Source organism: Biomphalaria glabrata, chromosome 1, assembly GCF_947242115.1.
Source record: "Biomphalaria glabrata chromosome 1, xgBioGlab47.1, whole genome shotgun sequence".
NCBI classification, from domain to species: Eukaryota; Metazoa; Mollusca; class Gastropoda; family Planorbidae; genus Biomphalaria; species Biomphalaria glabrata.
In genome coordinates, this window is record NC_074711.1 from 89,183,429 (window position 1) to 89,196,057 (window position 12,629).

The following is a 12,629-nucleotide window of genomic DNA, read 5'->3' on the forward strand; positions in this document are numbered from 1 at the left end:
TAAATGGTCTATTAGAATCCCACAATTCAAATTTATTTATGGACTTTTCTCTTAAAAGGCAAGGTAAAATTAAAAAAAAAAAAACAAGACTAGATTTCATGACACAAAAATTGTTTATTCTCCAGCTAAATCGGGCACTGAGTCACATATATTTTCTAAATGCTTACCAAATTCTGTATCGAGAAAATCTGTTGATCTGACCTACATAGAAATAACCAGTTCAGTTAGAACACACTTTAGATATATTTGTAACCTTATATCTAATGTCCAATACAAAGTAAACCAACCTTTCGTTTTTTGGGACATTTCTCAGGAACTTTGTGAAAAAAATCTCTTCCTTGTAACATTTCATATAATTCTTTTGGAGACCTGACCAAAAAAATTTAAGTACTAGTTAATCAGTACAAGCAGTAGAAAGAAAAGCTCACAAGAAAAGATGTTCAATCAATTTTTAAAGTTTTACTATCTTAACAAACAATCAACATACTTTCTGGACAGTTCCTGTGATAGCTGATGCTCTCCTGACAATGGCGCCATCTTGATCATATGCTTAGCATATCTCTGTACTTCTGGATCATAGTGATGCTAAAAATAGAAACATGTTAGCTTTTAACACCAAAATTGTATACCATATGCATCATACTCAGTTAAAATGAGTTGATAATAGAACAGCTTTATAGAGTAGAAATGGAAGGAAACAGTACAGCTATTGACACCTACCAATAACAAGTGAAAATCCCAAAGTGAAGTGCTATTAGCACAACAGTGTTCAGGGTCTTCCAAAAATGGTAAATACAGTCCGCTGCCCTGGGCCTCTGTGTCAAACAGAATATCACTATACTTGTACGTCTGAAACAAGAATAAACAAATCTCAGAATTGTTATTTCAATAACTGTCCATTATAAATATCCAGATTATTTATAGGTTTGCATTTAAGCTTAGAACAAGAACAAAAAATTTTAGATTTCAGTCATTATTTTATTCCCTGTTATTTAGTTCCTTAAATTTAAAAATTTTAAAAACTTCCTTACATGTACAAATTGTCTAAGAACAGCCAACAGTGCTAAAGCTGTCTCAGATATCTGATACAGACACATGGTGGAAAGTCTTTTGATAAAGGCCAGAATTCTTTGCTGAGAAACCTGAATAGTAAAAAAAAAAAGTTATTAGTGGTGCTAAATGTACAAATTCAGTTCATGCTAAAACTATTGGTAATCCATGAAAAGCACCAAATGCATGACCTAACCAAACTTAAATCAAAATGTAATAAAATCAGCTTAAAAAAAACAAGAGATAAACAAACCTGTCTCCTTCTTTTACTAATCATAGAGTCTAAGCAGTCTAAAACTATTGTTGCAGTTTGGTCAGAGGATGCTAAGAACAAATAAAAAGCAAGACGTGAATAATTAAACATGGCAACTCTTATTAAAAACATTAGGCCTACTTCTAGCAAAGAAATAAGGAGAGGACATTCATAAACAAAAAACAAAGAGGCATTTAAAAGAAAAGCCAAAATAGTGAATTTTAAACACACTGCCATTGAAAGAGGTTCTTTTATTATTATAGCTTTTATATAGCCCTACTTTCATGCTTATAGCATGCTCAGAGCGCTTTTGGTCCAATCTCATTTGTGGACCAGTTGGGGGGGGGGGGGGGTGTCGCGTATCTAGGAGTTGGTTTTCCGTGCTGCCTTTAGGCACTCAGTAAACACAACTCTGCCCGAGTCGGGTGTCGAACCCCGAGCCCCCTTCTAGGTAGCCAAGCCAAGCCAAGTTCAAGCGCACTTGGCCTCTCGACCACGCTCTATCCAAGGCAAAACACAGAGAGGAATGAAGAAAGAGGGTTTCAAAATATTGTGTGGTGCCCTGACATTCCAACAGACTAAGGGATAGGTGAAGGTGACGATGAAACAGACTAGAGGATGTGGTATCCTGAGATTAAGAACAACAAACAAACACGCCCCCCTACACTTGAAAAAACTTACCAGCATGCACAGAGAGCAGAGTACAATAAAAATGTTTGTAAAAATTGGTTGGGTCGATATTGATCACTGATCCTTGACCAGACAAAATAGTAAATGCTGTCTGCATGCAGTGTAGCATCTCTCTATTAGTCAACAGCTTGGAAAAAAAAAAAAAAAGATCATTAGAATAAATTAGAAAGTGACTGATACTGTTATGACATGATTAGGAATTAGTTATTTGTTTCGGGAATAGGGTAAAGTTTTAATTAGCGACAAGTGACGTGACAGATCTTTAAAAAAGAAAGAACGCTCTAAGCGACGCAAAAGGAAGACGCTTCTTGTAGAGCAGTAAAATAGATACGGATTTACGGACATAGCTGACATCGGACGATTCCCTTCTTGATTATTAAATATCGTTATAGAACAATATCAGCGTCGACTACATATTTGATTGTTTCGGCCTTTCGCCGGTGTTACTGGAGTAGTTGAGTTCAGCGTTACTTCCAGTCAGATCTACACTAGATATATTTCCAAGAACCAACACCGCCTTAACAATAGCTAGCTCATTATAATGAAACACTTTTATCATTATTTTTTTTAATATTTCTTTACGTTCATTTATCTCCTATACAATTATTTTCAAACCTAGAGTTCATCATAACATATGTAAAAGTTATTCTTACCCCTGATTCTATCAGACAATTAAATGCATCAAACAGGCTGTCAAAGTACTCTATATTGATCAAGTGTGCAAATCTGAGACGATTCAAAAAGAGGAATTAATTAATTACTAAAACAGGTCTCTTAAACAAACTAAATCAACTTATTCGTGTCAGCATTACAAACCATTTCTGATACAATATTTGAGTGCAAATGATAAGAAGATACTATACTAGAGAAGTAAATTGTGTGTACAAATAGTACACAATTGGTTCCGTCTGTCTAACCTGGCAAGTCCTTCTAAAACCGCAGGTAACAAAGCAGAATCACAGGCTAACTTTATAACTCGAACATAGGTTTCAAATACAGCTTGAATTATTTCTGTATGCTGAAAAAAAAGTCATTGTAGACGGACACATTAGCCGACAGATTTTGACTAGTTCTATGTTAACAAGACAATTTATAAGGTGAAGTAAAACACTTAATCTGATCAACATTGTTTCGGTGAAAACTCACAAGTTTAAGTTTTTGCTTTTTGTCATATGACGCTTTTGTTTCCAGTAATTCTTTGTCCAGTTTTTCTTTCAGCTTAAGTCTCTGCAAAAACAAAACAACAAAAAAAAAAAATGTTATGGTTGGTTAAAGAAGAAAACTGAATTTATGAAAGTAATCTCTATTCTTCTTCTTCTTCTTCTTCTAGCCAGCTTTATTGCTGCTGAGCTGTGAGCTCTTTTGCAGATTGTGCCAAGGAAAAAAAAATTTGCTGTTTTCTTCAGTTGTTCAGCACTACCGTACAGGGTGTTGGTTATGTTGGGCTGTAGTGGAAGTAGGGTCTGCCTAAGGTGGATTAGGGAGGGGCATTCAAAGAGGATATGGTTAACGGTTTCAAAGGGGTGGGCGCATTGTCTGCAAAGGGGGAGTTGTGTGGAGTATATTTTGTTCAGGTGGTAATTTAATAGTGGTGTGTGTCCTGTTCTTAGTTGGAAAATTGTAGATTGTTCTTTGCGGGGGAGGAAGTTAATACTGTCCAGTTTGTTAGGCGTAGTATTAACTTTGTACATGGCTCTGCCTGTGTTTCCTGATGCCCATTGGTTGAGCCACTCCTCTTTGTGATTGTTGACTAACATTGACCTTAGGGTGAGATGGTTAACTGGTCTATCTGGTTGTTCCATAGATCCATAGACCCAGCCTACACTAAAGTAATCTCTATAAAAACAAAGATTTGTCTTCTTTTGACTTTATGTAAAAGGTAAATCATCAAAAATTCATTGTTTAAATTTGTAAGTTTAGAGGTGCAAAAATTTTTAAACAAACTTGTAACAGAAGTGTCATAAATTAATTCTACTAACTATTCTTGTGTGATGTTCGTATTTGTATCTCTATTGCTATTGTTACAGCAGTAACGCTGAGGTAGTCAATTGTAGTCAAACTAAATTTCCATTTGATTGGACCAATAAAAAATAATCTTATCTAAATGTTCAAATGTTTCGAGACTTTTTTTTAAATTTTAGATTTAGTTCTAAAGAAATTTTTTTCAAATGTTTTCCTTTAGATTGAATAAATATTCTAATCCAATTGTATAAGTTGTCATCAATTAACAATTTCATACTGTATTAATGATACATACTTTTCTTTCTCGTCGTGAAAGTTTCAACATTTTCTCTGTTCTTTTCATCTTCTTAAATGTTTCTCCACTCGATAAATCAATTTCTTTAATCTTCAAAACTAAAAATGTTTCAAGAACCTTTGAAAGAAAATGACAACAAGTATCAATAGCGAGGAACAGACGAGGAGTGTCAAACATTTATGTTTTATAGTTAAGTTAGTGCTACACCAAAGTGTGGTTGCTGAGTGGTTAAGCACTTGGCTTCTGAACCTGGGGCCCTGGGTTCGAATCTCAGAGAAGACTCGGATTTTGAATTTCTGGATTTTTTAGGGCACCCCTGAGTGCACCCAACTCTAATAGGTACCTGACTTAAGTTAAGGAAAGTAAAGGCGGTTAGTCTTGTGCTGGCCTGTTTGTTAACCATTGGCCAAAGAAATATACATGTCAGCCTAATAGATCCCCATGTGTCTGTCTTATTGACCTTCCCCCAAGTTTTTCTCTAAATACCCATTCTTTAGAAAAGAAAGTAAGCAAGATTTGGCTGGTTCTGTAGCCATGGAGACAGAGGTTAACTCACAATATTTATAACAATAAATAAACAAACAAGGGTATGGAAAACCAGTAGCAGACTAAGTGTTGAGGCCAGGCAAATTAAACTCATTGTCTATTAATCATGAAAGAAAACAAAATCATAGCACATGGTCAGTACACAGCAGATGAACCGAGAAGGCCACATCGTCTAGTTGTGACCAGGTACAAGGCTAACATTTGACTTGACCATCCATGTCTCAAAAAAAAAAACAAATTTTTCAAGTCAGTTGACTTATCTGAGCCATTATCACCAAGGGTCCCAAGGTATAAAAATTATTCTGTAGTTAATCGTTGCTAATTTCATGTTTATTCCTCACATTGTCAGTACACAGCAGTTAGTTAAGGTGATAGAGTGTGTACACATACATAAACATAAAGCTAACATTGAACACTGTGAGTACTTACTTGAGGCTGGACATTAAACTCCAGTTTCTTCACCATCCTACCAATCGTTTTCACTATCTGTTCCGTTCGGCAATGAAAATAAAAAAATTTATTAATTTAAACATTGTAACTTGAAAAAAGAAAATTAAAAAGTATCTCAATGAAACAATATTTAATATTCATAATGGCAATGTCCTTGATTCCTAACGAGTGCAGTATTTCACATGACTATGCAAGCTTCTAGAGTACTGACTGTGAGTAAGATACAAGTAAAACTCAAAAATTCAAGCCAAACCTCAAGAGTGACTTCCCCTGATTTATCTTGTTGAAACACAGACTTGATTGAATTACAAGCAGTTTCAGAAAACTGAAAAAACAAATAAACTATGAATGAAAATGAAATTTCTTACACAGCTATACCTAACTAACTCATTTTAAGATGTTTTTGTTCTAACTAATTAAAGGAAGTTACCTGACTATCTTTATGATTACAAAATGGAACTATGGTCGCTATCAGGTTGTTGCGGTAATTAAAATGAGGATGGTGCACCAACATCTCACAAAGACATTTTAAGGCGAGGTGACCTAATTCCTGGAAATCCACACCAAAACCATGAACCAAATCCAAAAATGTAGCAATAAATAATACTTATTTAGTTAAACGTTAAACATCACACAAACATCAAAAACCTAAGAAAACTCCAGCAACTTATACCAAATACTTACTACTCTAGTTTTATGGGGGAGCTGTAGATCATGTATGCCATGTTTTGTCAGGAAACTCTTTTCAGGGATAGGTTTGGCTTTAATAAAGTTTAAAAAAAAAAAGGATCACATTACATTCAAGGTATAGATAATAATAATTATTATTTAACGGAAATATAACAAGGCTTGTCTTCGAGTCCGTAGATTAATGAGGAGTGCAATCCCAGCTGTGACCTACATATTTAGCCACATCCAGGGCTAACGGAAATATATAGTTGTGTGTCAACATGCAATACAAAAATAGAGTTGTCTACCTTTGGCCAGTGTCTCCAGAAACTCTAAATATACCCTGTAGCTTAGCAGAAAGGAAGTTTCATAGTCCCACAGACTTTTTGTTTCTTTTTTCACCTGACAGAAATTATAAATGTACATAATCCGAAAGTTGATTCAAAGGGGAAAAAAACACATTATTCAAAGATGTTTACTAGATCTACATTATATATATATAATGAAACTTCTATCTTGGAAAACAAAGATATAGAATAAACCCAAGAGAATTTTTTAATTCAAGCCACCATCAGAGTGAGGAAAGGGTGTTTACATTTCGTAAATTGGTTAATGACTTTCTCTAAAAAGTAAAATGGAAGAAATTCTGAATACTTGAAAAAAAAAAAAACGGGTGAAGGGTGGGGGCTGGAAGAGCATCGTTGTCATAACAATTTTTACAAACAACTTAAATAACCAACAAGATTCAAACGTAGAGCTAAGAAATCTTGTGATGTGCAGAATCATACCTTCTGAGATCTTTCTTTTTCTGTCGGAATACGAAGTCGATACCCAGGAACGATATCTTTGAAAACTTCTGCTATTGAAATCATTGCATATTTTCTGACTGTCAAAGAGACGCAGAGATCAGTTTCCCCAAGCATCAGACGAAGCTCTTTTAATTTTTTGATCTGTACATAAAAACATGTCCAAATTAATGATAATCAAGATTTATATATATCTATAAAAAAACAAAAGAATTTTAGTGAAATCACAAAAAAAAACAAAGTTTCGTTTTCATATTCATTAGAGAAGAAAAGAGTAGGACCTTATTTACTTGCCGGACCGGACACAACAGAATGCGACAACACATGTACCAGAAGCTCAAAATTGGAACCAGTGAAATCTGCCCATGTGGAGTATCACCAGAAAATGCTGACCACGTCCTCCAAAACTGCTCTCTTTACCAAGAGGCCCGTATAAGACATTGGCCCCAAATCACCCCAATAGAAAGAAAACTATATGGAGAGCTCCATGATTTGGAAACCACTGCGCAGTTCATCTCATGTATTGGTCTAGTCATATGAACACTCCAACACAACAATGAGAACATGAAGAAGAAGAAATTTACTTGCCTTGTTGATTGTTAATTCAACTATTTAAACCTACAAAATAAAATGTACTTACATTAGTTTGTGGATCCGCAATGACTGCATGCGACAACGATGCTATTTTTTCTTTCTTTTCCTCCAGTTTTTTCTTCCTGTAAGCATAGAGCTGGGCGGCACTCATTGACGCTAGAAGCTGTTTTTCTTTTTCCCGCTCTGCTTTTTTATCCAAAGCCACTTCCTCCTCATCATCACTATCGTGCTCTTTAACGTCTGCTTTCTCTGACATTTGGCTCACTACGAGAGATCAAAATCGAAGTGCTTGAAATGGAATGTTTCATTTTTCATTGAAAGTCTCGGATAATATCAAACAATTGTCACTTAGACTGAAAATTCTAAGAATACAAAATAATAAAACCTGTATTTCATTTTTTTTAAATTTAGTTAAATGATTAAAATATTTAGGTGAATACTTTAATTAATACATTAGTATAATTGTTATTACTTCAGAAAAAAAGTTTATGCTAGTAGAAAAAGAAATTAAATAATGGTATTTCAGTCTATTTCTTTAGTCAATATGTAGATCAATCAGAAGTCAACTGTAAATAAATGTCTAATTTTTTTTTATTGTAATATAGAAGAAGAATACCAACATATTAAAGAAAGAATACCAACATATTAAAGAAGATGTATATATAGCTGAAAATCTCTACCTGGTTTTTCAACTTCGTCAGCAGCATCTTTCTCAACCATTCTCTTAATAACCTTTCCTTTAGCAATGATTGGCAGCATCATTTTCATTTTTTGTTCAGCTACATCGGCAGCAAAACTTCTAGGTTGCCGCTCATATTTTTCTCCTTCATCCACATCACTATCCTCATCATCAACGACTTTCTGCTTTTTTCTTTTAGGTATCTCTCCCCTTGTTATAAATATTGTGTTAAAATATAATTATGAACCAAAATATATAACATGCCAATTTATATTAAATGCAGGTTTAAAATAAAATATATAAAAAAATAGTCTGAAAAACTCACTCCTCCTCAATTCTTGTTTGTAAAAAAGATCTAGCATTGCTGAAATTCTGAAAACAATCGACATCTTCGTCACTGAAAGACTCTTCTTCTGACTCAGCATGTTCTGGTTGACTTTCCTTGCTTGACGCCAGCTGCTGCTTCTTCTCATTTTTTTCCTGAGCAATTTGCCTTTTTTTTTCTTTCTTGCTGACTTTGTGAAGCTTTCCTTGTTTAGCCAGGCGAGTATTGCGTTTATTGGCAAGTTTAGCTAAACTCACTTTAACGGAGCTAGTCTTTGTTTTACTTTTGACCTTTGGCTTCTTTGAAGTAATAAAGAACAATAATTGTTGATTAAATGGAATAAACTAAGTTTTAAAATAGTGCACTTCAGTTAAAGAAGCTAGTGTATTAACTAATTCCTACTTAATGTTCAAATATTATTTATAATAAAAAATGTTATATTATCTAAATATATATCTACATATATCTAGTAGATCTAGTGTCTTTATCTAGATCTAGATCTAATGGGAAAATTATGAATATATATATAGAAGATGTCATTATGTGTCTTATTCTAGATGATCTAGTATGATCTAGAATTTTAGATCTAGATTTAGAACTAGAATAGAATCTTAGAAGTAAAAGTAAAGTACTAGAATCAAAATTTAGATTTAATATAGTTTATATAGATAGATTCTATTTAAATCTAGATCTAGACTTGACTAGATCTTGTAGAGATATGGCCAGTATACAGAATCATTGCCTCCAGCCTGCGCAAAGTATTTTTTAAAGTGATAATTGGCTCGCGCAAACCAATACCACTGTTTAAACTAAATGCAGTCCACAGTAGTCTGAGACGGCTGTGAACAACAGATAGCCATCTATAGGTGTTATATCAGAGCTTCCGTCTCCTAGACTGGCTGCCGACCAAAACTATAGAGCCCAGTCTGCCCATTGGCCAAATTGCTGATTTAGGTAGGATGCATCGCCAAATTAGGGCTTATTATAGCTACATCTAGGTCGAGATTCTAAATGGCAAAAAAGGCACCAATATAAGTGAATATCGTTTAGTTTTAAAAACAATTTGTGTAAAATAATAGCAACTAGATAGATCTTACTATTTGTCGTTATTAGCAATTATAATTACTTGCCATGAAGTGAGCACTTAAGTGCTTAAAAGTAGAATGAAAGAAAAGACTATACTAAGATAACATATCAATCAATGTGTAAATAACGCTACAGCCTACAGAAGTATAGATAGTGCTATAGACTATAGATGTATATATATTGTTAAGAGGTTTAAAATTTCTAAGTTTAGTGGGAAACCACTTCCAAGATGCCCCAGTGACATCTAAGTAATACCAAAGTAAATATAAAAAAAACAATATAGATAAAGAATATAATGCAATAAGATTATATTGTCAACCCATTTAAACAAAAATGTCTGTTCAATATTCCTAGGTTTTAGTAGAATATTACTACAACCTATGATGTAGGTGTTCTGCGTTACATTAAAAGCTGCCATTTTGTGTACTTTTTCACAGTGACAAGTGACAAAGTTTCTATACAAATTAAATTCCACTAGATCTATGCCTCTTTCAAGCTCAAAATATCACTATAAATTAGTATAAATCAATCATTTCTAAGTCTAAGTCAATTAAGTGCAATGAAATGAAAATTGTGAGATTTTAATTTGAATTGTTTGAGATTTATAAACACTTTTTTTTTTTTTTTTTAGTGAACCAATACCTGTCCTAATATTATTTGTCACCAGTACTGGAGAAAAACTCATACTAGTCATACTCAAGTCAGTCAAGTCATACACGATACGTGGCGGAAATTGCCTATAATTATAATAAATAGTTTTTTTAGTAATAGTATTAATAGATCTAGATCTAAGTAAAACTATATAAATCTAGATCTAGTATACTGTATAGATCTAGACATCTATAATTATTTAATAAGTCATGATTATGCAGATTTTATAAGTTAACACAACAGTCACAGTCTCAAATAATCAGGGATAATCAGTGTCAGTATAAAAAAAAAAGTTTAAAAAGAAAATTAAAATGTAGATCTAGTCATTTTGAATCCTCACCATTTTCACAGTATAAAGTGCGTCTAAAAACTGGACTCTAGATCTAATACGCTTTTTGGATTACTTATAGTTCTACTTATATAAATATATTTAGACTCTTTCTAGACTTTGTAAATGTATGCCAAGTTACCACATGAACATTACGTCCATGTAAGTTGCCATATTGTTTATTAAGGGACATAACTAAGAAATCAAAAAGTTATAAAAGCAACATCACAGACCTAGATTTAGATCTACATGCATATAGATCTATAGTCCAGTGATGCCCAACCTAATTCGATCCGCGGGCCATTATAATTTCTCAGTTCTGACACTCGTGTCGCGGGCCACATGAACGAAAAGGTAAAAAAAAATAATGAAATGAGATTTACCTGAATTTGTAACTAATTGATTAGAAACCCGTGGATCTAGTACTTACATTAAGGATTTGGATATCTGAAGCGATTTACTTAAAACAGGGCAACATTGTAGTTAGCTTTACTACCGACTCATTTTCTTGTCGTTGGTAGCCTAAATATTCCTATCGATCCTCCAATCGGTAAATCTTTTATTTAGGTAAAGATACACAAGTCAACCTTTTTAATTTTTTGGAAAAAAAAAAGGGGGGGGGTCTACTATAATACTCTTCGTGCCAACATATCGGCGGGCCGGATGGAACCACGTCGTGGGCCGGATATGGCTCGCGGGCCGTATTTTAGGCATCGATGATCTGTACTATTCTATACACTCAGTCGGCAATCCGGACAATGTGTTCAACCATCGGCGCATATAGGCCTACTGTCCCATACTAAGACAAAAGAATTTAGGTGATTGGTTTATATGCATGACTATATAAATGCATGGCGCGTAGGACGTAATCATATTCTTTTTTGAAGTAACGTCTGTATCATATAAGATAAGATAAAGAATATCCCATAGCCTTATGAAAAAAGAAAAAGCCGGCACAGACTGGGGTCGAACGAACCAAAACATTCTGAAAAAAAAAAAACAACAACAGCATATCACCAGTTATATCAGATCCACTCTAGAATATTATGCCACAGCGTGGGTCTCAAACCCTATAGGCCCTATAGACTAGGTTCAAAATATTGGTCTAAGGATAACTAAAATAAAAATAATAAAAACATAACACTCATAAGAGCTACGACGTACGATGCCCTGGTCTCTCTAGATAAAAGAAGAGAATTAAAACGGAATAAAACTTAGACAGGCCCCTAGTCAAAACCAAAATCCACAAGTATTGCACTGGAAACCAGCTAAAAAAAAATTATGCAGGAAGCTCTACACCTCAAAAAGAAATACCAGTTAGAAAATAATTATAGGACTAACAATTGAATCATATACACTGGATAATGCGTCGCCTACTTCCACAATGGGACCTAAAATCTCTTATAATAATTATACAGGAAGCTCTACACCTCAAAAAGAAATACCAGTTAGAAAATAATTATAGGACTAACAATTGAATCATATACACTGGATAACGCTTCGCCTACTTCCACAATGGGACCTAAAATCTCTTATAATAATTATACAGGAAGCTCTACACCTCAAAAAGAAATACCAGTTAGAAAATAATTATAGGACTAACAATTGAATCATTTACACAGCATATTATAACGCGTAGCCTACTTCCACAATGGGACCTAAAATCTCTTTCTTCTATAAATTCAACAAAAAAAAAAAAAACGGACGAGCTGGCATACTAATTGAATGTCCCAATTCAGAGGCTGCCTTAGCAGTGCTCGAGGGGCCCTGGGCAAATGTCATCGGCCTATATGCGGGACCCCGAGCGTAAGGGTTGACCATATATATCGTACCATTTGTCACGCTAATGGGATCGTCCGCCCTAATGATGAAGGCCTTATTTTTGTTACAAAACATATTACCTGACGTAAGTACTGTACTATTGCCATTTTAACTACATAAATTCGAAGTGTTCTCCGCCTTATACCTTCTGATACGTCCACAAAACGCTATGTAGAAGGCTTGTGTTCTTTGTGGCTAACATCAAGCGTGCAGTCAAGGATGACGGGAAAATATGCCATCAGGTCCATAAAATCGTTTTGAATCCTATATCCATGGTACTGGTTATAAGCGTCGGCGTTTTGAATTAGTCGAAGATGTTCTTACAATGGTTGAGTGGAATTTTTCAAGCATCTCAACCTAAAAACTGACCATAAAGTTTCTGTTTTGTTTTTTTTTGTTTTGTTGTTTATTTTGGCAAAGTACT

At 34.2% G+C, this 12,629-nt stretch overlaps 1 protein-coding gene across 1 annotated transcript; it reads right to left on the minus strand.

The window, feature by feature from the left end:
• Nucleotides 1-94: 94 nt before the first annotated feature.
• Nucleotides 95-10,565, minus strand: LOC106070451 (nucleolar complex protein 3 homolog). The gene is made up of 21 exons (XM_056018441.1): nucleotides 10,397-10,565; nucleotides 8,320-8,618; nucleotides 7,996-8,204; nucleotides 7,362-7,579; nucleotides 6,704-6,865; nucleotides 6,224-6,317; nucleotides 5,931-6,007; nucleotides 5,677-5,796; nucleotides 5,500-5,571; nucleotides 5,226-5,282; nucleotides 4,251-4,367; nucleotides 3,140-3,220; nucleotides 2,911-3,011; nucleotides 2,647-2,719; nucleotides 1,985-2,120; nucleotides 1,304-1,374; nucleotides 1,032-1,142; nucleotides 721-849; nucleotides 488-585; nucleotides 288-369; nucleotides 95-201 (listed from the first exon to the last, which is right to left on the minus strand). Exons 1-21 carry the CDS (start codon nucleotides 10,397-10,399, stop codon nucleotides 115-117), a joined length of 2,397 nt encoding a protein of 798 aa, XP_055874416.1. The 5' UTR covers nucleotides 10,400-10,565; the 3' UTR covers nucleotides 95-114.
• Between the last annotated feature and the right edge of the window lie 2,064 nt (nucleotides 10,566-12,629).